This window comes from Perognathus longimembris, chromosome 12 (assembly GCF_023159225.1).
Source record: "Perognathus longimembris pacificus isolate PPM17 chromosome 12, ASM2315922v1, whole genome shotgun sequence".
NCBI lineage: Eukaryota > Metazoa > Chordata > Mammalia > Rodentia > Heteromyidae > Perognathus > Perognathus longimembris.
The window spans coordinates 55,719,122-55,746,948 of NC_063172.1; the positions used below are offsets into that span (position 1 = coordinate 55,719,122).

Consider the following 27,827-nt stretch of genomic DNA (forward strand, 5'->3'; position numbering starts at 1 on the left):
TTCACTTTGTGATGTTCATACAATGGCAATATCGCCCAAGGGCACCATTCTCAAGACATAATCCCATTATTAATCAACACAACATAGTTTTGCTCACTTGAAGTAATAGCTCTAGTGTATATGTGTGCTTGTGTTATGTCTGTGTGTGTGCTGATAGAAAGATGATAAAAAGAATTTCAAAATATTTATTTGCCATTCATTACTGAAAAGGGAAATTAGTTAGGACCCATACCCCAGGAACAGTATCTTGGCCTAGCAAAAGAGGCAAAATCAGAAGCAAAGAGACATACTTTTCGACTATCTTGCTTCTGACTCTCCTTAACCCCTTCTAGTTTCCACAGGTTTCCTATGTCCCTGGGGAGTTTGCAGAAAGGGTCTAATTAGGAATTAACAACCAATTAGAATGTTGTGGTACATGACCAATAAAGTATTACCTTCCCAAACACTTAACTATAATAAGGGAAATCAATCAAGAGTACAAACCAGGGAATAAAAACATCTAGACTCAGAGTCACTGAGAGATAGAAGAACAGAGTAGCAAGATGCTTCTCTGCTGAACAAAATTCTTCACCCTCACCCTGCACTGTCCTCCACTTTATTTCTTCAGGTCCTGAGACAGGAACCCAATACAGTAGCACCGGAGGCAGGAGCTGGCAGCCACTGGCAGGCATTACGTGCTGCTGAACAACAGTGGCGGGCATTATCTGCAGTTAAGCTGCAACACTAAGCAGACGCTGCCTGCGACCGGGCTAAGCCCTATTGGTTTCTGCCTCTGTGGACGGACAAGGGCTGTGATGCCAGAAAGGCTGCATGGGCTCTGCCCACTGACAACATCCCAAATCCCATACCACTACTTTGCATCTATTATCGCAATTTGGTTTGAGAAGGGACAGGAAGTAACTGCCAATCAAAGCCCAAGTAAGGAATTAGCAAAGAGAAATGATACGTTAGGCGTGAGAATCCTTTAATAACTCTATTTATTTCCACAGAACCATAAATACAGAAATTGCAAGCAGTATATGTAACACTAATGTTTTCCTTAGACACAGAAAGTTACAACATAACAAGCAAACACCGCTTTTTTTAAAATTAGCACTGGAAAAAGCTAAACAACAGAAGAAAAAAATTACTAGCAAATTTAAAATTATGTATTCTTGACCTTAGGTACCGTGGTTCCCACCCTGAGTGGTCCATCGAAGGTGCAGGGGAAAGCCAAGGAGGCCAGCTTAGCTCCGGGCAGCAGCGGTCTGAGGCTGCTCGGACTGGAGTTGTTTACCAAGATATTCCCTAAAAAAATGAGAACAAGATAACAAGGCAAATTACAACTTCAATAACAAGGCCATTCTTGAGATCTAAACATTATTAATAGCCCTAGAGAAACTAAACTATCCCAATTTTTCAAAAGTACTCTACTGTATGAACATCCCAATTCCATACATAAACAATTCATGATCATTGTGAGTGGGTAATTTTGCACACACAACCAATAATCACAGGCAATGGAATTCCTTCGGAGGAAATTCTACTTTCCGCATAGCATGGTCTTGTTCGTAACTGCTGCCACTTCTGCAATGTAAGCTTTAAAATGAACTTTTCAATCCCCAGAACCAACACACACACACACACACACACACACACACACACACACACACACACACGAACTTAATTATGATTTTATGTGGTGCCATTTTATGTGTTAGCAAATGCAGGACTACAGATCCGAGGGTGAGTACAAGGATACATGGAAACTGTTAGGTTTCAGTTGGCTGTGTGCTACCATCTTGAGGTCCCTAACCAGTATTTTGCTTGGTATTAGTTAGATGCAGCAAAACACCCCACCATATTCCCCTCCCCACACCTGGCCTGATCACAAGCAACAATCTTATGCCCTGACCTCAAGCTACATAGTTCATCCATAGCAGCTCTGCTTCAGACTAGACCCCAACCTTCTTCTGTCACCCACCAATACACAGCCTCCTCCTATAGCCTTTCCAGGAACACGCTTTCCCTCCCCTATAAAACCCTGCAATCTGGAAGGGGGGGGGGGGAGGAGGGACTGAAGCATTCTGCTGGAGAACCCCCTCTTGAATAAGCCAGTGCTGGTATTGAGCCAGTTCTTTGCTTATCTTGTGCACCTCTTTAATCTAACAGAAATAAGTATCTGATAGTAACATCAGGCATAACATCACAGACAAGAGCCGTTGTTCTGAGAGATCCCAAAGCCCACACAGGGCAGTGGTAATGCATCCACGCACTCTCAGGGACTGAGAAGCAGATAGTCCTTCTACCCATAGGGCACCAGTGCTTACGGTGGTAGTTTCCAAACTCCTTGGATCACACTTTCCTTAAAAAACCAATTGAACATGCTCCCCAAATAGACTTAGCTCTAAGTCACACACAGGCCCACCACCAACTCCAGGCTGGAAGATGATCTTTTCTCTGCTTTCCTATTAAGGACTCGCTCAAATCCTTTTGTTTAGAACCAACTAATGACAAGAAAATTCCCTCCTACAAAAAAAAAGAGTCTGTTTTGGAATAGAAACTGGCTTTACATTCTAGAAACTTCGCATCACAGTGGTGCTGTCACAGTGTTCTCTTAGGGGCTAAAGGAGGGACGTGCTGAAAATGCATGGCTGGGAGGCAGAGCATCAGGCCCAGGGTCAGTGCCATCTCCTTCTCACATGATCGACTGGCCACTCAGCCTCTCCTTGCTGCCGGAACACCAGCAAGCAGACTGTGGGTGTTAACACCATCACTGGCAAATGCCACCCTGCCTTTCTCCTCAAAGGCACAGAATGGGAAGAGGGGCCTGCATGGGGCACCAGTTTCATACTCTGCTGTGCTGCCAAAACCTAGTCCAGAGGAGCAGAGACTGAAACAGGCTCTGAGAAGTAGGAAGGTCTGGCAATAGAAGTAGCACACTGTAGCAAAGCACACAGGAGGGAATGTGCGAGCGGACTGTGTGTGAGGCACGGGGTTCTATGATCGCCAATGTCCACAGACTGGCTGATTCCCCATGGCACAACACCAAATCCTTTACTGTCCCTTTTTATCCAAACAGGGAAGTACTTATAACTGACTCATTAATCTTAGGTGTTTTAAATGTTAGTGTAGAATATTCTTGTGATACAGGAACTATCCTGACACAATTTAGACAAAGAGAATCTAATTCCCAACAAGAAGTAGTTATGTCTATTTTATATAAGGACCAAAGGAAAAGCTATCCTACCAACTTCCTTAGACAAAATCACAGGAGTTCATGGTCACTATGAATGCTGCTACTCCGGGAAGTCCTGCAACTATGAAACATCTGTTTGTTTTGTGGTCTTGTGCAGGAGGGGAGGGTGTTAAATGTTTATGACAAAGTTTCAGATAGACAGACAAACAGATATTCCTACTAAGGATTTAGACCTGAAATTGATAGTTTTCACCTTAAGAAAGTCATCACATATTAGGACATAGTAATATTTTTCTTTAGATTATAATGTATAAACAATGCAAATGCTGGTTTTGAAGGAATTTTCAATATATTTTTTCAACTTAATGTCAGGCATGTTCAGGATACAAAAACAACAACAAAAGTCAACACATATTCTCATTTTGAACATTAGATTCTTTAGTATACTTCCTTAGAAAACATTGTAAGAGTAAATTGAGAGACATCATGCCACTCCTCGGTTACAACAGGTCCTGGTTCTTTCAACAAAGAACTCAGGTCAAGAAAACGAGTTAGCTGCTTCCATGGGCAAAGTCCTGGAGAGCACCAGCTGTGGGGTGCCAGGCAACCGCAAGGCCAGCTGTGGGTGCCAGGTAACCACAAGGCTGGAAGTGGGGTGCCAGGCAACCTCAAGGCCGGCTGTGGGGTTCCAGGTAACCGCAAGGTTGGAAGTGGGGAGCTAGGTAACTGCAAAGGGCTTGTGGAGACCTGTAGGTGGTCTACTCGCCACCAGATTAATGTCTAGGTGACAAGGAAGGATTCTTGGAAGTGGGTGCTTCACAGAAGAGACTGCTGAAGGAGAGCCACAACAGCAAAGATGAGTTCATTCCGGCAAAGCAATTTAAAGATGCGTTCAACTATGGCTTCCTCCCCACTCCTCAACTGCTCCTGTTTGTCTTGCAGGTCAAAGGCCCTCATTGTAGGCAACTCTCCACATCTCATTTTTGACATATACAAGGTGGCCCAGAGGCACTTCTTTAATGACCAGAAACAAGAGAGAAACCTCGCCTCCTCTCTTATCAGCTAAAAAGGGTTCATGAAACACAGGATTTGGGGGGAGGGTCAGGACACCTTATGGAAGTAAAGAATGCAACCAAGAACTTACATTCCCCACTTGGAACTTTGTGAACCTAACCTGAGGTACCAAAGTAGGTCACAAGGCACCAGAAGTCTACCAAGAGAAGAATCCAGAGAGGACCCAAGAAAGAAGAGTTCACCTCTGTCCACAGGCTGTGTTGAACTCACTGTATATCTCACAACCTCTTGCCAAAGGCATCCAAGTCACACCCAAGTGAACAGATGCTGTGCTGCCTGATCTACATGCTTTGTAGGAACATGAGGCCAACTGGAGTTTTCTCAAGACTCAGGGAACCCACTCACCTCTGAATCCTCTGTGGCTCCAGACTCAGGGAATGACCACTACCATTCTGTCTTTTATCACAAGCCATCATGGAAACGTTATCCAGATGTAGCCCCGTGCCATCCCTCATCCTGATACAGCCTGTGAGGTGGGGGCTGGCTTTATTTCACAAGGGAAGAACCAGAGCCTAAGAAAGTGCCAAAAACTCTCTAGCACCTGGCCAGGGCTCTCATCCCATTTCTCTTGACTGTGGGTACAGGCCTCCCAGAAGATCCAGGGAAGTATGGAAACAGCCTGTGTTCATATTTTATAGAAATGTTATAGAAAATGGAGGTTGTGACTAATTTCTTCAGGTCCAAATCACATTACTGTCAAGCAAAGGAAAACCTAGCAGGGATCTCACTTCAGAAGCTTTCAGAGCTCCTATGAGAAGGGACAAAAGATGTTCCAAATGAATTACTCTTTCTATACATGAAGATCAAACAAAAACTGGACTTGTAATTTGCTCAAAAGGGCTGTTTCTATATGCAATCGGGAGCTGACATTAAATCTGCTCTCCTACTGCCTAAGAAACAATCTTTATGAACTATAATACTCTTCATGTATTAACAAAATCTCTCAGACCCTAACATATCTGCAAGTGAAATAAAGGGGCAATCTAAAGACTGGGCACCAGTGGCTTATGCCTACAATCTTAGCTATTCAGGAGGCAGTCCAAAAGATCAAAGCCAGCCTGGGCAGGAAAGTCTGTGAGACTCATCTCCAATTAACCACCAAAACACCAGAAGTGGAGTAGTGGTTCAAGTGGTAGAGCACTAGCTTTGAACAAAAAAGTTCAGTGACAATGTGCAGATCCTGAGTTCAATCCCCAGGATTAGCACGCACACACATGTGCGTGTACACACACACGCACACACTCCAAGCAAAACAACAAACAAGAGATTATGCCCCAGCAGAGTATCCCTCTCATTAAAAACTATTCAGAAATTGCACCCCCGTCCCTACAGGACACCCCCAAACAGCTGTGAACATGACATGAGCGATCACGTTTCTGTTTTGCAAGGAGCTGGCATCTGGGCTACCTTAGCCCTTGGAACACCAGAGAGGCTTCACTGTACTATACTTAGTGCTGCACTCTCGCGATAGGCAAATCTTTATTTTCTTTAAAACTATAGTTGAAGACACTGACTCACAGTACTTGAAAACTAACTCTTGCCATACAATGAGAAACACACTGCAACTGTAGCTATACAATTTAGGCCAAGAACAATTAATTTTCTAAAGACTAACCAATCAAAACTACAAAGTCTCCATTTCCTTTCCTACTTTTTTAATTACCAAGCTCTCTAGGAAACTCATGATTAACACCATTTTTGAATTATTTTCTCTGGTCTTTCAGTGTGAAAATTTCCCAAAAACAAAATGACAATGTACCTAGAATCTATATCTCACATCTTTCCCTAAGTTTTATCACAATGATTATTAAATTTATAAGTCAATTTTATCTAATACTTGTCTTAACTCAATTTATTCTGTTTGGGGAAACAAGTTAGTATAATATATACGTTAATTCACTATATATAATTTATATTAAAAACCATAAACTATACTTGTTGATAATAGAGACTTTATTGCTTAAAGAAGAAAAATAAATTGCAAATTTTTTCTATAGTCTTTTTTTTTTTTTTTTTTTTTTGGCCAGTCCTAGGCCGTGAACTCAGGGCCTGAGCACCGTCCCTGGCTTCTTTTTTTGCTCAAGGCTAGCACTCTGCCACTTGAGCCACAGAGCCACTTCTGGCCATTTTCTGTATATGTGGTGCTGAGGAATTGAACCCAGGGCCTCATGTATATGAGGCAAGCACTCTTGCCACTAGGCCATATTCCCAGCCCCTCTATAGTCTTATTTTAATGCTAGTTCACTATAGTTTAATTGTAAATTGAGTCCATCAACATTTATTATTATTTTAATATTAGTCACAAACAAGGCAAGTTTTGCTTATATTGAGTTGATAAAACAAAAAACAAACTTTGGTTTTTCTATGCAGCAATTGAACCACACACAAAACACAGTGTTCCTCTCTGTCTCTCTCTCTCTCTCTCTCTCTCTCTCTCTCTCTCTCTCTCTCTCTCTCTCTCTCTCTCTCTCTCTCTCTCTCTCTCTCTCTGGAAATTCTAAAAGTTACTACTATTTAAATTGTTTCCACAAAATATTTAAGTCTTAGCCTAGGAAAAGTGCATGTGTACTGTACTAGGACTTGAACTCAGGGTCTAAGTACTATCCCTTAGATTTTTGGCTCAAGATTAGTGCACGACCAATTGAGCCACAGTTCCAATTCCAAGTTTTTATTGGTTAATTGGAGATGAGGTCTCATCGCAACAAGTACAATGTTTTAGTGCCTTCTACTTAACTAAGCATTGTATTAACTACAGCGTTGTTGTTGTTTTTTTGAGATAGAGCCCCACAATTTTCTGGGATGAGCTTGAACTCCAGATTCTCCCAAGTAGCTGGGATTATAGGCATGTACCACACTGGGTAGGATACACATTTTTGTTACTCTTCAAATGACATCCATAAAAGGTAGAAATCATCCCTGTTTTCATAGATAAGAAACTCAACATTAGCAATGATAAATAACACACAACAAGGTTAACTCATTAAAGATGAAAAGTGTATTTTTTACCCAATTCTGTCTGATTTCAAAACTTACAATTTCAATGACTACAAGTACTGTGTCATAGTACATTGTTCTGCTTCTTACAGGTTACAGAGGGATTACTGTATATGAATAAGAAAGAGCTTTGGAATCTCACAATGTAAATCTCTATTTTCTGAAATACATTTTCATAATCACTAGCTGCTTCATTTTCAATCAGCATCTAAATTCAAAGCATAAGAGATCAGCAGACTCGCTAACAAGGTGTGCTATGAAATTTTAAAAATAAGTCAGTGATTCTAAAAGTAGTTGTTATGCCAGTTTTACTCTCTAGTAGTCATAAGAGACAAAAACAAAATATGAATTTTGAAAGCTATATTAAACTGTATTCTACAACAACCATAAGATGATTTTGAATGTTCTCACTATACAGATGATGTCTATGGTGATCATTACAAATTACACATATGAACCAAAAGATCACATTATAGCCCATATATATGTAGTCTCATACAAATTAAAAATAAAACAGCTATTGCGATGTATAGGATCTTAGCTCCAGGGCAGCCGAGGTAAAAAGTTAGCAATACCTATGCCTTAACAAGTAGTCTGGGTATGGTGGCACACTTCTATGAAAACAGCTACCTGGGAGTCTCTAAGTTGAAAGATAGTAGTCTTAAGCCACTCAAGGCAAAAAAGTGAGACTTCATAAAACAAAAATGGCCTAGAGCATGGCTCAAGTGGCAAAACACCTGCCTATCAAGAATGAGGCAATGAGTCCAAACCCAATATTATCATTCATAAATAAATATATATGTGAAGAGAGGAAGCAAAAATGAATTACAATAAAAGAAATATGCAAAACTTAATAACTATGTTATTTTTCCCATCAGTATTCTAGTTATTAAATCTTGTGTGTGTGTATGTGTGTGTGCACGCACATGTACACACACATGCCAGTACTAGAGCTTGTTGAACTCAGGGCCTGGGCACACTCTCTTTTTTTTGTTCACCTTTTTTTTTTCCGGTGGTTAATTTGAGATAAGAGTCTCACAGACTTGCTGCTAGACCTGGGTTTGAACTACAGTCCTCATATTCCAGCCAAGGTAGCTAGGACTATAGGCATAAGCCATTAGCACCTAGTTCAAATCTTTTTTTCAACTAGCTGTAAGATCTAAACATCTCTAGCCAAATCCTGAGTTTCTTCAGTCCTGACTTAGGTTTATCAAGAGTGTCTCTTTACTTATACCTACCCACTCTGCCACCAGGTCAGCAACACCTCACAGATGTCATCATTTTTCATCCATATGGTGATGATGTGATATGTCCAGCCATTGAAAATATCTCAGAGTTGGCAGGAAGCCCCCTTCTCCTTTTAAAGATGCTGACTACAGCACAATGCACAGCACACCCTTAACTGATCACATAACATACAAATCCAGTTACACCATGGGGAAATGGTCATGGGGGAAAGATATGGCTGTGTAATTATAACATCTAAATACTAACCCAAGTAAGCAGAGTCACATTTAAGATGTATCACAGGCTCCTATTTCTTGAATTCTATTTAGAATGTAAGAGTAAGAGCACAGGAAGATAAAGAGAATTATTTATATTCTCCTGGTATTCAGGTGCCTACAATAAACTAAGCTATTAGTGAATATCCAATTAGAAGTATTTGCAAGTGACGAGAGGGATAGGTCAGGGTACTTATCTGGCATTCAAGGGCCTTTGAGTTCCATACCTATCACTGAAACAACAAAAGGAGTTGAATAATTCCTAGAGGGCAATTAAAAATTCCTGAAAAAGGAAGCATCCTTTTCCCAGAAATATACTGACATATCAGTAGAGACAAAGATGTCAGTAGTTAACCCTACCAACTCTTCCACAATCTATCAGTACATTATAGCAGAATTGCTCAAGCATAATGTAAAGTCATCTTTAGAATATGGTTCTAAAACAATGAAACAACTAAATCTGGAATGAAGAATCAATATTTAATATAGTCTGATGTATTTACTTGTTCAATAAGTACTGGGGTTTGAACTTGGGGCCTTGTGCTTCCTAACATGCACTCTATCATACCGCTAGTCCTTTTGCCTTTTTTTCTTTCTTTCCTTCTTTCTTTCTTTCAGACAAGGGTCTCTCATTTTTGCCTAGGACTGGCCTCAGGCTGAGACCCTTCTACCTATGCCTCCTAATTAACTAGGGCTAAAGTTCTGACATACCACACCACCACACCAGGCTTATTCTTTGAGATAAGTCTCATTAACATTTTTGCTTAGGCTAACCTCAAACTGAGATCTTTCTACCTCCACCTCCTGAGCTCTGGGATTGTAGGAATGTACCTCTATATTCCAGCTGGAGAACAGTTCAGTTTTAATGATACCAGTAAAATGGGAATTAAATCAGCTTTGCAATTAAGCTTAAGAGATTCCCCCAGCCTGACAAAATTGTTCTTTGGGGAGCCATTTCTCCATGAGACACTCAGAAACTAAAATAAACAAAAATATGAGGGCTGGTGGTGATTTGTTCAATATGAATTATAATTACTTGCAGTGAGTTTCAGAGCTATGTAAAGAAATGAAGATGATGTAACCTTGGTACTCTACATGCAAGGCAAGAAGAGGTTTGGTGTTTCCGATTTGGTTTGGTAACTCATAATACCAAGTAAAAGCCTGGGGCACTGCTGGCTTCCTCGCCCTTATTTACGTCTCCCACCCCATCCCAGAAGTGTCCAGGTCTTAGAGAATCTGTCTCCTCAGTACACGTTTACCTAGCTGACATACCTGATCCATGGCTTGAGTGGAGCTGCATGCTTATCCTTCAGTCTTACCCACTCCTATCCAACAGCCACCACTCGCTCTAAAACAACCTTCCTAAAATGATACTGTTGCAACTTTGACTATCCCTCAACTGTTTTCCACTGCCTTCCGGCCAGGCTGTTAAGAGCTCTATTACTTGATTTAAATGGTCATAACTCATATTCCATGTCTAAGAGCTCTATTACTTGATTTAAATGGTCATAACTCATATTCCCTCTGCTCCGAAAAAGATGTGGAAAGGTACTTAGGGGAGTCTGGCAGAGTTCTGTCTTTCCTAGCAGCCATTTGCTTACCAGAGGTCAGTCACTTGTCTTTTCAGTGGGAACAGAATAATCATCCTAAGCTAAAGGCACATGGGAAATGGGGTACAAGGCATATTTTTCATCAACAAAGAGCCAGCAATAGCAGGCAGTGATTAAATGAAGCCAAAGGAAGAGAAGACCAGGTAATCAACCTACTGCGGCCAACCCATTAGTCTCCATTAGTCCTCAGCATTGGAAAAGGAGCTTCTGATTGCTGGAAAAGACCTACACAAAAGCCAGGGAGGAGGAACAAAAGAAGTGACAAATAAAAATCAATCACTCAGCCAACTGCAGACATGGTAGTTGCAATGGAGATAAAAATGGTAAGGACTGCAGGGTGGGAGAGAGGTGATCAGGACAGTAGGCTCTAGACACAGACAATGAAAACAGGAGGAAGAGGAGAGGAGGAATGAACTTTGCTTTCTGCATAGAAAGTCAAGTCTAGAAGGTGCCTCATTAGGAAGAACCTATATAAAGGACAGTGTACAATCAACTGTATGCCAACTGTATGCCTGCTAGGTCCCAAGTATGGCTTACTGAGGAAAATGATAGAACATCAAAGTTCCAATTTGGGATTAAAAAGACCTAGGTTTTACCATAACTAGGAGATTGTGGGCAATTACTTAGCCACTTTTACATCCAAGACTTCTTACCTACAGTGACATCTATAGTGAAGAAATAAATGTGTGAAGATAAACAATGAAGGTCTTTGGTTAGTGTCTCTTTGGCGCCTGGCCAAGGTTAATCCTTCCCGTAATCTAGAGTAGCGCTGTCTCACTCTATTGCCATCAGCTACCTAGAACACATGGTGACTGATAAAAACTGGGAAATACTTGAACATGCTTAAAGAACTGTACTGCTTCCTTCTCACTACCTCATCCCATTCACAATCCTTGAATTACAAGTAATCCTCAAAGTATACTTTTAGAACACAATACATTAAATGTTCAACTATGAGGAAATCATTCAGCATGAACTGGACATTTTTTGCCTGCAATGGCCTCAAACCATAATTCTCCTGCCTATGTCTCCTATGTAGCTAGATTTACAGGCATGTACTACATCATGCCCAGATTATTGGTTCATTTGGGGAAGTCTCACAAACTTTTTGCCTGGGCTAGTCTTTTATTACAATTCCTCTGCCTCCTGAATAGCTAGGATTATGGGCATGTGTCCCATGCCAACCTTAAAATACCATTCTTCTTAAGACAAAAACAACCAAGTATGCGTGTGTGTGTGTGTGTGTGTGTGTGTATGATTTTAAATACACAAAAGATATCTTATAGAAGACATGTATATAGCCAAGTGCTGGTGGCTCATTGCCTATACTCCTAACTACTCAGGAGATTGAGACCTGAGGACTGTGGTTCAAAGCCAGCCTGGGCAAGAAAGTCTGTGTGACTCTTATCTCTAATGAACTACCAAAAATCTGGAAAGGGAGCTCTGGCTCAAGTGGTAGAGCACTAGCCTTAAGCAAAAAAGCTCAGAGACAGCATCTAGACTCTGAGTTCAAGCCCCAGGACCAGAAAAACATAATGTGTGTATATGCCTATAAATGCATACAAAGAAGCCACAAGAACTTCTTATATAAACCAAACAAAACTGAACAAGTGAATAACCAAATACCTTATGATTTACCTTCTTAATTTCTTTTACTTTCTTAATTTTTCTTAATTATTTATGTAGCCAGGAACTAGTGGCTAACACTTGTAATCCCAGCTACACAGGTAGCCAAGATCTGAGGTTCCCAGTTCAAAATCACCCAGGTCAAAAAGCCCCATGAGACTTTTATTTCCAATTAACTACCAAAAGCCAGAAGTTGTGCTGTGGCTCAAGTGGTAGTTCAAGGGGGTAGCACAAAAGCTCAAAGACAGCACCCAGGGATGGAATTTAAGACCTAGGACTGGCATGCGAGCATGTACGCATGCACACACAAATACACACACACACACACACACACACACACACAAACTGTATTCAATCTTGGCATCCCAAGTAAAATCTCTGGTACTAACTTGTGCTGAAAAGCTTGATTAGGAGAAAATTTTCTAATAGCTGTATTATATCCATCATAAATACCTTAAAAGATCAAATATGCCATTTCCAGAAATCATAACTGAGATTGGAAGTTGATACTAAGCCACAGCTTTCTCAAGATAACTACCTCAAGTGAATAAAGGAACAATTTTATCTTATTTCCATTTCTCCTTTCCTTCTAGTACCTAAGTACTTCTTCTTAGGCACTAAAAGAAAGAAGATAGAAAAATAATAGAACTCTCACTGGCTCCCAAAAACAGGGTTCAGGAACACCAAGTGCCTGGTTACCTTTGCCTCTTGCTCAGTCGCCCAATTTTGATTCTTTACTGAATAAGTACATTATCTCCACTTAAGATTCAGTTTCCTATGTGCTGACCAATATGGATTGCTGACTCAAAAGGTATTATACCTACAAATACTAAAATCCCAAATATACGTTGCAGCCTTTGCAGTAATAATTGACTCAGACAGAAACATCAATGAGATATGTGCAGTAGCGTATGCCTGTAATTCCAGCTACTCAAGAGGAGGAGAAAGGAAAACTACAGATTGAGGCCACTTTGGGCAAAAAGTCAATCAGATGCTTTCTTAAACAATAAGCCAGGAATCATAGCAGATATTGTACCCTCAGCTATATAGGAGGCACAATAAGGACAGGGGGCCAACCAAGGCAAAAAATGCAAGCCCCTACATGAGAAATAACTAAAGCAAAAGCCTGGAGGCATAGCTCAAGTGGATCACTCCAACCCAGAAAGCATGAGCACTGACTTCAAACCCCCCAAAACCACTAAATAAATGGAGAAAACAGAAAGGAAGGAAGGAAAGAGGGAAGGAGGGAGGGAGGGAAGAAGGGAGGGAAGGAAGAAGGGAGGAGGAAAAAACAAAAAATAAATGCTAAAAACATTGGGTGAGAATCTGTTGGAAAATAGTTTTTACAGGCTCAAAGCATTTCCCCAAAGATTGCTTACTCACTACAAAGGGAAAGTAAGTTAATTACAGTGGCAGATCTAACAGAAACTACTATAACCATTTATCAAAGTTAACATCACCATAACCTGACAGGGGCTTCCTGGTAGCCAGATAGAAAAGAATACCACATCTCACCTGAGAGTTCCTGCCAAAAATGCATAGGCTGAATCTAATTATGAGGAAACATCAGATGAACCACATTGAGAACCTACAGAGCTGTTCTGTTTAACAAAAAAAGTCTAAAGAGAGAAATGGCAACAAAATGAAGTTCAGTCCTAAACTGGACAAAAACATTTTGCTATCAGTATACAGGGCAAACAAGCAAATTTGAGTTTACACTGTATGTTGTAGCTTTGTGCCACCAAAGGAAGCCACTATATTTAAGGTTGAAGGCCATACTGTCAATCACTTCAAATAGTTCAGAAAGGGAAAGACGGGGAAGAGGGAGATGGAGATGGAGAGGGAGAGGGAGAGGGAGAGGGAGAGGGAGAGGGAGAGGGAGAGGGAGAGGGACAGGGACAGGGAGAGGGAGAGGGAGAGGGAGAGGGAGAGGGAGAGGGAGAGGGAGAGGGAGAGGGAGAGGGAGAGGGAGAGGGAGAGGGGACATGTGAATGAGAGATGAGAACACTCATCGGGCAAAATGTCCACAAGTGGTGAATTTAGTGACAGGAAAACGAGTTCACTATACTATTCTTGCAGCTCTCCAGAAGGCGAAATTCTTCATATTTCTCTGCATTGGCATATACTGAGTCCTCTAACAAGAATTTATAATTGCAAGTTACTAATTACAAAGGTAAAAGTAAATACTCCCTCAATTCCCTTAGCTGAGGGGGGAAAAAAAACACTATGAATGGACAGAGCATTATTCAAACCAAACACTAAAATGTTTTCTCCTAAGATATTTCTGGGACATTTTTTCAAGGAAGGAAACTGTCATCTGTGTTGAGGCTGTGTTTCAGGTACCTGCTAGCCTCCAGCCTTACTTAAAGCCTAGGAGAAAAGAAATCATAAAAGCAATGCTTTCAACAGTGCAAGAAATGATGACAGTTCTCTGTTTTGATTTTTTGCAGTGCTGGAAGTGGATAAAATCTAGAGGCCTGTTGATGGTAGAGAGACTTTACAGAGTTTTCAAAACTCTGATCAAAAGGGCACTGGGCACCAGTAGCTCATACCTGTAACAGCTACTCAGGAGGCTGAGATCTGAGAATGGCAGTTTGAAGCCAGCCTGGCAGGAAAATCTATGAGACTCTGATCTCCAATTAACCACCAAAAAAACTGGAAGTGGAGCTGTGGCTCAAGTGATAGAGCACTAGCAAAAAAGCTCAGGGACAGCACCCAAGCCTTGAGTTCAAGCAAAGAATGTGAAGGATCTGCTTGTCAAAATCATACTGTACTGCATCCACAGAATACATGATCCTTATTCCTTAGTCACATGAACACCTGTGAGAATCTGTACTCGATATTATGTTTAATTACAAAACGCATAAATTCCCCTATGAAGATATTTTTGAAGTTCAGGAAATAAAATAAATTTCTTATATATTCTTTATTGTCAAAATGCTTGTCTAATTCCATTATATGGGCTGGCACTTTGTAACAACATAAAGTTTATGCCATACTGGCATTGCCCATTCAGCTGTAATTATTAACACACAATGTACAACCTCATGAAGCAACTATTAGCAAAGCAGAAGAAATCTTAGACTGAGAGATTAAATTGATCTGAATATGAGACAACATCTGCAGGGAATTCTTGGAATTCTATAGGTCACTTGGAATTGGTATGAATGCATGCATGTATATATGTATGAATGTATATACATAATTCATTCTGCATTGCTTGGGAGTTGAACTCAGGGCCACACATAGGTTAAGCACTTTACTACTAGTCACCGTCTCAACCTAGTATTTATGTTAAATAGTTATATATAAATATATGTATATATGTGTATGTATATGTAGTTATTATAAAGGTGTTACAGTTACATAAGTCAGGTAATGAGTACATTTCCTTTTTAAGTGTCACCCCTTCCCTTGCTCTCTCCCAGTTTTCCCCCCCATCCTTAACCAGTGTATAGTTCACTTTCAACATAGTGTCTAGTGAATATCACTGCTGCATTTGTTTACCCTGTGACCCCCTTCGCCCACCCAAAAACACATAAACTTACAAACAAAACAAAAGGTACTGAAAACAAAACAGCAACAATGAAAATAAAACCCTCTTGTTTCCATTTCTTGGAGTTCATTTTGATAAATATTATTTTATATGCTCATATGCACATAAGCTATTCTTTGTGATCTTCTCCTAAGAGTATCTTCCTTTGGTCTCACTGTGTGAATACCTAGAGACCAGTATAATTTATCATTTCTTGATGTACTTTTTGTCTTTTTCCATCCAGTGTGTTTACTTGTAGATTTATGGGCACATTCTAGTTACCACAAATGAGGGAAATCCTACAACCTATGTTTCTTTAGGTCTGGCTTACTTTGCTTAATATAACTTTTTTCAAGTCTTTCCATTTCCTTACAAGTGGTACAATATCATTCTTTCTGATGGAGGAGCAGAATTCCATTGTGTATATGTAAAATCATATGATACTGAACACTTTTTCAAAGGATCCTCAACTAACAATATCAAAAGACTAATGTAGAAAATTGCAGGCTTCCAAAAAGAGATCAAATTTTTAAATACTAATTCTAAAAGATATTTAAATTCAGAACATTATGCTTATTAAAATCATAAGGAAATCTTTTGGTAACATTAGTACTAATACTAGAAGATTCAAATACATACTTAACAGCTTCTTTTTCTTCAGTGCATAAATAGCCATTTTAAACACTGTGTTTATTGCTACATACAGAATAACTAGATTATGCTAAGCTAATATAAACATAACAGAACAAAGCAGTACTGTCCATGCACATGGATATAAAAGATATAAAGATGCTAGTACTCATAACTTATTCTGTTTGAGACAAGGTTGAAAATGAGTCTTGAAACAGAAAACAGAATATTCTACATAAGATCCTCTACCTACAGAATTCAGTGTCTCTTTCAGTGAAGTCCTGAGCTGTCCATATGCACATATTATTGCTTCTGCATTAGAGGCTGATTACATTTAAAATCATTCTGTAGGGGAAAAATGGTGACATTTTATGATGTTAAATTACTTAACAAAGTATGAACATAAGTATGTACAAAAGTTCTCTAGAGTAAATGGTCACTGGACATATAATTTGCTCAGAGTTATGACTATAGTAACCTATCACTGCTGAAAAGAACAAGGGCTGCATGAGAAATGCCATAATGAGGCAGGAAAACTCAGAAACACATGCTGTTGTGTGAAGGAGGGCTACCCAGCTCCAGGCCTCCTGAGCTGAGGGGCTCCAGTATGTGTCAACCGTCCCTCCCCGCCCCCAAATCTGTGGTGATTCATTCCTTCCCCAGCACTCCAGACCCCCACTTAGAAATCAATTATTCTGTTTCAATACAGATGTCAAGTGGGAAGAGAAAAAAGGCAATTGTAAGAAAAGTCAATTCAAGGGAATAACTTTGAAATCAGTCAAGATGTGAAAAAGAATTAAGTATTTTCATATGTTGTACAACTCCATAATCCATATGACATAAGCCCACATCTATCCCTACATAATCATGAAACTTCATGTTTACATTTCTAAAAAGAAAATCAAGATACATGGCTTCCCAGACCTGTGATTTAACCAACATCTGATTCAATTTTAACCTGTAATTTTAATTTTACTATATCACAAATCATGATTTAGTCCAATAAACCAAAACTATAGGAATAATAATCAAAAGCCTACAAATTCTCTAGTGTAGAAGAGAAAATGTAAACTGAGATTGTGCTGGCATGCTGAAAGCCCAGCCTGGAAGCAAAAAGAAGCTACTCAGGCTATGAGGAAAAGCTACTGCCACCCAGAAGGCAGACAGACTTTCATCTACAATTATATTTTAATTATTCGCAATGACTTACTACATTACAGAGTACTAAAACTTATCAATCATAAAACTATTTTATTAAATCACAACAAATGCAAAGTGCTAAGAGAAAGTCAACTATGTTTTCATGTTTCCACTTGGTGCTAATGTAAGCAGTTTCCAGCAAACTTCATAATGCAATGAAATAAATATTTAGAACATCAGTGGCACATTTCAGGTAAACTGTGTGGACGCACATGAATACACACACACACCTAACATATAATCCTCATTTTAGGTAAATAGGAAGACAGTCTTTACCAAGCACAAGACAACTAGTTCACGTAAAGAAATTGCATAAAGATAAGCATCTAATAACCATTTCTATTTAGGGATATACTTTGCAGAAGATTAACTTCTCATGTGAGATTTTATGTAGTGTCATATTAATCTGATACTGAGAAATAAATATCTATTACTTGAGTAATTTTCACTCCCTTGAACAAAAGCTATGAAAATCTAAGTCAAAAAAGATATGCGAGTTCAAATCTTCAAATGAAGATTCCTTTGTGAACAAAGTATAAGATGCCAGATGTAGTGGAACATGCTTACAATCCTAGCATGTGGGAGGCTAAAACAAGAAAATCATGAGTTCAAGGTCATCCTGAACTAAATTAAGCTCTTGGCAATCCCGAGATATGAAAACCTGTCATAAAGCCCAGTATAGGAAAACAATGACACTAAGCACCTCCACTAAATGCAAAGAAGATTTATCAAAATTAAAACATTAAGATTTAAAATTGATTGGCACATAATTAGGTAGGGGGAAAAATGACAGATACTCTCCTTAAGTCATTGATAAATAGCACAATACCTAGTTTCTGTCTATAAAGACACACACACACACACACACACACAATCATGCATGGAAAATGTAGTATGAGACTAAGTCAAGTTTTAAAATTAAGATAGAAAATCAAATTTTAATCCATTTCCAATGCATGATCAAAAACTCTCAACTAAATATTTTTCTCTACTGGCAAAGAGAAAACATGTCAATCTCCTATTTCACACATCTCTCACACACATCAAGAATATACATTAAAAAAAAATAGGGCTGGGAGTGTGGCTCAGTGGTAGAGTGCTTGCCTGAAGCATGCATGAAGCCCTGGGTTTGATTCCTCAGCACCACATAAACAGAAAACGTCAGAAGTGGTGCTGTGGCTCACGTGGTAGAATGCTAGCCTTGAGGAAAAGAAGCTCAGGGACAGTGCTCAGGCCTTGAATTCAAGTCCCAAGATTGGCAAAAAAAAAAAAAAAAACCACGAAGCTGGGCACTGGTGGCTCATGCCTATAATCCTAGCTACCAAAAGGCCGAGATCTAAAGACTGTGGTTCAAAGCAGGAAAATCCATGAGACTCTTATCTCCAATTATTCACCAGAAAATCATCAGGGGAGCTGTGGCTCAGTAGTAGAGTGTAGCCTTGAGCAAATGAACTCAGGGACAGGTCTCAGGCCCTGAGTTCAAGCCCCACAACTGACAAAAATAAATAAATAAATAAATAAATAAATAAATAAATAAATAAATAAATAAATAAATAAATAAATAAAACAGCTAAACCCATCAACAGACTCTTTAAGAAAAAGAACTGTTAAAATGGATTTCTAATTAAGAAGGTAAAATTATATTTCAGCATCCCTAATTTCAACAAAATGGAAACATTAAATGGGGCCTTTCACAGAAACTTCGGGAAGAAAATGTGTTTGCAAATATAAGCTCACATGTCACAAGAGACCCAGATGTATGAAATGCCAGCATTTTTAACAGTTCTATGAAAGACATAAAAAGTCACAAGATATCAAATTACTATTTGTTTATGTTAAAAATCTATCTCAAAGAAAAATCTAGTGGTGTATTTAGTTTTTACAAGTGAAATTTTCTCCCCCTGCTAATCAGAAAAAATATCATTTTGGAGTACCCTCTGCTTTTTCTTCTTACACAAAAGATAGCCCATGAACTGCTGTTAGCAAGAACTCTGAAAGCTACCCAAGTTCATTAGCTTCTTTCCTCAATTTTTAATGCCATCAGTAAGCTACCAACTATCTGTCCCCAAGAGAGACAAAACAGTCCTCCTGCCTTCAGTGTTACCTATGTAATGCTTTCTCTATAAAGTAGCCACAGTGACACTTTTAAAACACAAATCACGTTTTGTCACTCCATCACTTAAAAACTTTCCAATGGCTTTCAATCCATCTTGTAAGAGTCATAACTTTAGTCAACAAGACCATTGGAGATACTAGTCCTTCTAAGTGTATTATTCTACACAGATGCTGGCACTGTCCCTTCAAATTAGTTTCTCAACTTCAGTACAGTCTTTCATGAGGGGGTTGCCTGGGTATAGTAAAATGCTCAGAGCATTCCTGGTTTCTACTGTCTATTTGCCATATCCTTCTGTTAAGTATCACAAACAAATGTGTGGCCATGAAGTGCTTTCAACAAGCCAGGCTCATTCCTGCTTTGCCTGTTCTCCTCTTATTCTCTCTACCTCAAATGCTAACTATTCCAATAATTGAGCTGTCATTCTGCTTCTTATTATCATCTCAGTCTAACAGATTTGTCCTATTCAGAGAAGCCTTTTCTAATTGTCCTATGCAAAGCTGTACTCTCTTCCATTGTATCTTTAGCCTGACCCTTAAAATAACAGGATACAATACAAGTGCTCCAAAAGCCATTGTTACAGGAATGTATAAATGTCAGTGGTTATGAGAAAACTCTGGAAGCATCATGACCACAAAAGTTTGTATATGAGCTCCAGGCAGCATGCCTGGTTTTCTGCATTGTATGTGACAGCACCTTCACACATCCCTATTCTACGAGGCAAGCACTCTTGCCACTAGGCCATATTCCCAGCCCACACATCCCTATTCTAATGCATCATTAATTCTTCCCTTTGGTAGTATTTTTGCCAGTTAGAAGCAATATACATTTGTTCCTTGTGCCTTAACAAAAACAGTCCAAGCCAGGCACCAGAGGCTTACCCCTGTAATCCTAGTAATTCAGAAGGCTTTTGAAGGCAGTATGGGCAAGAAAATCTGTGAGACTGTTATCTCCAATTAACTATTTAAAAAAAGGACAGAAGTGGAGCTATACTCATTTGGTAGAGTGCTATCCTTGAGAAAAACAGCTCAGGGACAGTACCTAGGCCTTTAGTTCAAGTCCCAGGGCTAGCACATAAACAAAAAACAAAAAACAGTCCAAAAGGAGAAGGCAGGGAGTAATAGGAGCATTTGATCTGTTCATAGGAGTGTTGAACTGCCAAACTATAGCTAAAACCATCCCAAAGGGAATCTTCATTCAATCTGTCTAGTACACAAGGGCTCACCATTATGACTAAATTTATTCTTTATCTTAAGGAGATACAAAATGATCAATAATCTTGATTTTTAACGAATGAAGTATACAAGAGGAATCTGAGTTAGTTAGCTTGTAGTATTTTAATGTAAACTGATAAAATTTACTCAGCTTAACCATACATTGCATAGTAAATTTTGCAAGACTGTAGAGCAATTAGTAGTCCAATCACATTCCATTCAACAAGAAACACTAGTTCACTTTTTGTCTCCAGGGCCCATTTTAGTTACTTCTGGAGTTGTTTTCAATATCAGTACTTAGAATGTGATGCCTTTCTTAAGACCCTCTAGTGAAGTTAGCTCTTTTAGAATTATCAAGCCACTGCTCTAAGTATGAAACTTACATTACCAGAACTTTAACTGATTTTAAAGCAATTACTTATCAGAACATTTGCATAAGAACTTTGAGCATAGACAAATGAGAGCCTGCCAATCATGGGACAGGAATAGGCAAGACATGGAGACATACCAGTTGTGCACCATGAGCTTCTGCACAGCCAGTAGAGCGTTGTAGCGGACCTGCTGGTCTTCGTGGTGCATGTGGTTCATTACCAGCTGCTTCCCGCCCAGCTGCTCAATAACGCTGCAAAACAGAAGAGAGTTGGTGAAGAGCAAAGTCATGTCTTCAAGAGCACCAAGATGATGAAGCATTATGCTTCAAGAGCATACACATATCTGCCACTATAACCCTATACCCTGAAAATCCACTTACTCTAAGCTCAGAAATGACTGATTAAAAATGGCCATTTGCTTCATGAGTAGAAGCAAATTCTTCTAACAGAATCAAGGCTTTTCAATGGTATAGTTATTGATAAAACTATGGAGTCGCTTAAATTCATCCCCCAGTACTGTCTGGTGGGCAGTGCCTGCTATTTGTCAGTGACAAATGACAGCTCAATGCAATAAGTAATGTAACCAGTAAGGTAAGAAGAGGCCAGCCCCACAGGTGAGTAAAACATCTTGGGTCAATAACAATGGATACACTGGATTTGAGATAGACTTTCATCTGTATGCCTTTTCAAATTTTATCTGAAGAGTCTTTTTAAAGATTGAATTGAAAAGAATAGAGAACTAGAAGAATAATTAAACACCACTTGGAAAGGTTATCTTATAAATCGGCTATTTAATCAAATACATTAACAGCAGAAAATCATTTAACCAGTAAATTTCACCCTACCAAATATGGAGCAAAAGAAAAGCTCTCATACAGTTGCTGTGAAAATCAACAGTCACACACCCAGGCCCTGGAGTACAATAAGTCCAGAGCTGTTTACATCACCAAAATGCTGATGGCGTGAGGGCTATTCCTACTCAATATATACTTGTTGCCAAAATATTCTTTGCAAAATTCTAAATAATAACATTTTCCCTGTCTAAAACAACCCAGTAACACCCAGTGCACTTAATAAAGGGATGCAAAATCCTTAAACAGGCCTAATCATCTACTTTGGAGCCTCTGTACAGCTCCAAGAAGCAGGATCACACGGGGTTCTCCGGGCTTCTTCCAGCCAGGAAGATGCTTATCTGACACACATGTTTTCCTTAGGCATTCCTTAGGCATGTCACAGCCTCTTGGGCAGGATGGTATTTTAAACAGCAAAAAATGAACAAAAATTAGAGATACATATGCAAATAACATGGCACTAAATATAAGAGGGAACATACTACTGTTATGGTAATCTTAATTTACTACATGAGTTTCTCTACTATGTACATATATACATTACTAGAATTCTATTTGACAATTTGAAGAAACTGGGCACTTGGATTCCCTTACCGTTTGCCCCGGGGATAATGCCGCACATACTCCCCAACATCATGAGCAGCAACAGCTAAGACTTGTGGATCATCTGACACCTCCAAAAGTTTTGTCAATATTCTGAAAAAAATAATACAGAGCTGGGTTGTGGCTCAGTGGTAGAGTGCTTGTCTAGCATGCATGAAGCACTGGGTTCGATTCCTCAGTGCCATGTACACAGAAAAAGCCAGAGATGGAGCTGTGACACAAGTGGTACAGTGCTAGCCTGAGCAAAAGAAGCTCAAGGCAGTGCCCAGGTGCTGAGTTCAAGCCCCAGGACTGGCAAAAACAAAACAAAATTAATACAGAGACATCAAATTCTATGATGTCTAAAGAACACAATAGAGCACAGGTATAATACTGGCATCTTCAAAGTAGAAGTTTATAAATATAATCCTATTTTTCTAAGAATTTCACAATTACCCCGTTATTATTTTCAAACCTTATAACACACACACACACACACACACACACACACATACACACACACGCACACATACAAGCACTGGGTTGCTTGTAGTTTCAAAAGCAATATAACACACAACTCCCCAAACATCATGAACTCCTCCTCCTTCTCCATTTAGAATGAAACTAGAATATGAATAAGTTCTTTTAATATAGAACTATCAGTAGATCTTTGGTAATTACAGTTACATTAACCATAGTACCTACTGTTAGTACTGGGGCAAAATCTTTTCAGGACCCCACATTCAAGATAGTGCACACATCTACCATTGCCTTCCCCAATTCTAACAAAAGGCTAGCACATGTGCTTTACAACTAAGATTAAACCCATTATGGCAAGGGTGTTTTTCTAAGAAAGCCCAAATCATCTTCCTGACTCTCTCCTAATACTTTCCACAGAACAGCCACATAGAGGAAATGTTCCATTGGCATCTGACAGGTGCTTCTGTTCTCAGAAGCCAAGGGAACAACAGCAGAGAAGACTCCACTCTGTCAAGGTCTGACTGCCCTCCTCAATATGACCAGAAGGGCAGTGTTTCCATCTGGTAGTGTACAGGTCCTTGGGAGTGAAGTGGAGAGGCACAGTGCTCAGAATCCAATGAGCTAACAAAGGACTGACTTTCTATTCAAGGAACTGATAATTCCTTTAATATTATTCCTTGAATGTTTGATGATGTTATTCTGGTCAAAAGCCCAAAAATTGATGGAAAATTTCTCAACTCATTCTACAAGCAAAGGAAAACAGTGATAATCAGAGTGAGCAATATTTGAGGGCTAAGTAAAAGATTAACTAATAAAACCTACTGCACTCTAATATACCACACGAAAACCCATTTACTTAAAAACAGATTCATAAATACCTTACCAAATTAACAGATTCAACCTAGTAGAACATTGAGAGCACACATTTCCTTTTCAGCTCAAATATCCTTTCTTATCTAGGAGTCCGATCACACTAAGAAAAGACCCATCATTCTCTTTTCCTACTTGTTCTCTTCATAATACTAATCAACACTTGCCATTTACATTCTCTATTCCCTGACCATGTTTAGTCTTTCTTTCTCAAATACAATGTAAGATTAATGATTATAAGGGCCGTATTCTTTTTTTCAGTGAAATTAATAAGCAGTTTTATTAACAGTTATGAACATGTTGATGGGACTAAAACATATTTTACCTAATGAAATGTAACCTTAGAGTTTAAGGTAAATTCCACTTTGAATTATATAGGCAGCACATTCAGAGATTCTCAGGTGTAAGAAATAAATGGTCACTAATGTCTACATTACACTGCTGGATCAGGAAAAACACAGTGCTTTGCAATTAAGTCTAAAATTAGCATGTTTTACTTGTTTAATAGTTTAATCGTAACAGAGTAGGACATTTTTCAGAGAAACACAAAGTAGGCATTTATAAAGTATAACCATTATTCCAAATAAAATCAAGACTTCATGCCTCTAAATGAACCCATGTTTCTAAATCTAAAAGGCAATTGTAAAAACTTTAAATACATCCCTATCAGAACTAAACTTGGATACAATCTTTACTTCCAAAAATTTCTTTTCATATTATCATGAAAACCCAGTTGCCAGACCTTTTGTTTTCAAACCTGTGACTAAGCTAGATCTCTAAATTACATTAGCATTGGTAATAGAATACTGGTAAAAGTTATCTCCTACTAGTAGAATAGATATAAACTACTAACTAAAATACTACTTCCACTTTAATTTTTCTTACAGACTACCATTAATACCAAGAAAATCTCCAAGTGATTTGAAAAATAACCCCTCCCTTTTTTATCTTTCTTATATCTATTAGTCCCATAATCTCCAAATTTATTAAGGTCTGCCTGACTTTTGACCTTTATAACAATCCTAAATTTAAATTTCCTTCTTGAGCTTAGCACCAGCTCAAAAAGTAACCTATGTATTAATGAATCTAATAGGCTCAAATAATCAAAATTCTGTTCCATCTACATTTAATAAAAATAAGGTACAACATATAAATCAGCATTGTATTAAAAATTGTCAAGGTCTTCGTATAAGTCTAAAAAAAATCTCCAAAAGAATTATTGTCTTTTATTTAGTTAACATGGAATAGACACTTGCTATAAACCAAGGGTTAGATATTTAATTTTGCTATACTTTAACATATTTCCCACAAATCCTTAAGATTTTGTACTTTTATGAGTGCAATTTTATAAGGACCATATTCTATCTTCCATTACTTCTGCATTACATAGAAAAAAGTACTAACCATAATAGATGCCAAGAAAATACTCATTGAAACAATAAAGGTTTTCTTTCATTGGGAAAAAAAACAATAGCCCTTGATTTATTTCTACTTTTCTTTAACTTTTTTTTTCAGGACTGGGGATTTAATCCAGTGCTTCACACATGCTAGGTATGGCTTCTACAACTTGTGACACGTCTCTAGCCCTACTCCTGACAATATAAAATACATGGCCCCTTTGCCCCAGCAATTCTTTCTCTAGGAATCTTTCCTAGAAAAGTATTTTCACAGGACTGGGAATATGGTCTGGGGACAAGAGCGCTTGCCTCGTATACATGAAGCCCTGGGTTCAATTCCTCAACACTACATATATAGAAAATGGCCAGAAGTGGTGCTGTGGCTCAAGTGGCAGAGTGCTAGCCTTGAGCAAAAAGAAGCCAGGGACAGTGCTCAGGCCCTGAGTTCAAGGCCCAGGACTGGCAAAAAAAAAAAAAAGTATTAAAAGAAAAAAGTATTTTCACATTTCTACACAGATGTACATACAGACTATCTTTAAAAATGATTAAGAAAGTTATCGTGACTCTAAGCCATAAGTAAAAAAAATACAAAAACATTTAATATAAGGAATATATTAAAAATTCTATATTCTATATACAATGGAAATTAGGAGAACAAATTATTCTTCAATAGCTTAAAAAATAACTCATAACCTGATTTCTGGTTTGAAACTCCTTTGTACAACTACTTGATAAAAATAAATATTAAAAGAATTCTTTAAACCACTGGAATATCTAATCAAGGAGATGAAGAACATCCACTACAAAAACTAACAACTTTGAAGAAACTAAAGAAGAAAGCAGGAAAGATTTCCCATGTTCATGAATATACAGAATAAATATCATGAAACAGCCATTCTACTAAAGGCTACTGCTGTCATTCTTACCCTAGAAACAACCCACTTTAAATCCATTGAAAGTATATTTTTGCAAGTACTTAAGTCTGTTTTGTGGCACAAATTAACAGAAAGCAGGAGAAATACAAGGTTTTAAAAACTGGAAGTTGTGCTCTAGTGGGAGAACATTCAGTACTTTGTGCTCATTTTTTTTTTCCTGTGAATGTAAAGTTGTGCTGCCACCAATTCTACTCCTAGGTTATCTACTCAAATAAGAGGAGTAAAAACATGCCCAAACATTAGATTTACAGTATTATTGGTGACATTATACAATATGCAAAAGATAAAAATAATACAAACACACAAACATAAAATGTGTCTTTACAGAGTTTATCTGAGGTTTCACTCAAGTAGGTACATCAGGCTGTCTTCATCACATTTTGCCAGTGATCACAGGAAGATTTAAGCAATGACATGATTAGAATCAAAATCGCTCATAAAAAAAATCACTAACAAAAGGAAAAAAGACATAAGAATATGAATGAAATATATACTTTGGTTTGAAAGATGTCAACATTCTATCCTTGATGGGTGGAATTCTTGTTAACAAAGATCAGACATCTCAAGACCTTGTTCAAAAATGGGCCACATCAAGCCAAGTAAGTATAGAGTCAATGAAAACCATTCTAAGTGGTCAATGAAGACAAAATGCCCCAAAAATACAAAGAACAACTTTAAAAACTGAAAGAATCAAGAAAAAAATAGAAAGCATGCCAAGACAAATTCTGTGAAACAAACAGGAAAAATTCCTTTGCAACTGAGAATTTTATATTTCAGTTACTGGATGGTCTAAAGACCTATGGAATAACACTCACGCCTTTTTGAAGCCAGTGACACCCAGAATCCTTTAGAACTAGAAGGTGATAAAACTCAAACTGCAACAAAAGAAATCTTGGCACAACAGCATATAACTCACTGTACTAAGACAGTACAACAAGAGTTGAATAGATCAAAATGCTTGTTCAATTCTCTTACAGTTATTTGGGTTTGGTTTTGTTGTTGTTGTTTTTTGGTTTTTTGTTTTTTGCCAGTCCTGGAGCTTGGACTCAGGACCTAAGCATTGTCCCTGGCTTCTTTTTGCTCAAGGCTAGCATTCTACCTCTTGAGCCACAGAGCCACTTCTAGCCTTTTCTATTTATGTGGTGCTGAGGAATCGAACCCAGGGCTTCATGCATGCTAGGCAAGCACTCTACCGCTAAGCCACATTCCCAGCCCTCTCTAACAGTTTTTAATGAAGAACATTGCTTAAATCAAAATGAACCTAATACTAAAATTCAAACTGACTTTGAATAAAAGGAGTCCCATCACTTGAAATAAATTAAGACGCTGACCCTGTCATCTAAGAGAGATATAAAGACAGTGAAACAGAAAGAATTAAGCAGAGAGAATATGCTGATGCAACAACGGTCTCTATAATACCAAAGGAAGTTGGTAAAATAGTGTTTGATGCTGGATTTGTCCGAGTTTAGAGTCCTGCTAAATCATTCGCATTACTTTCTTCTGAATTATCATTCTTTTTAAGACTTGGAACAACTAAGTCTATCAGCAAAGCTGTGTCTGAGAAGAGGTTGAAATGGACCAAGAGCAAAAGATATCACCTGAGAATCCTGATCTACAGAGTGAGTGCGCTGAGAAGAAGGCACTGTTTTCAAATGTTCCTAAAAG

The 27,827-nt window shown here is 38.5% G+C and overlaps 1 protein-coding gene across 3 annotated transcripts in view; it reads right to left on the reverse strand.

Moving 5' to 3' along the window:
- Positions 1-958: 958 nt before the first annotated feature.
- Positions 959-27,827, reverse strand: part of Atp6v1h (ATPase H+ transporting V1 subunit H) — an 89,541-nt gene continuing 62,672 nt past the window's right edge. For all 3 annotated transcript variants that reach the window (XM_048358376.1, XM_048358375.1, XM_048358377.1), the window contains 3 exons: positions 22,493-22,594; positions 21,185-21,298; positions 959-1,287 (listed from right to left, as the gene is read on the reverse strand). In XM_048358376.1, coding sequence (XP_048214333.1) covers positions 1,227-1,287; positions 21,185-21,298; positions 22,493-22,594 — 277 coding nt within the window. In that variant the 3' untranslated portion in view covers positions 959-1,226. The remainder of the gene's footprint in view (positions 1,288-21,184; positions 21,299-22,492; positions 22,595-27,827) is intronic.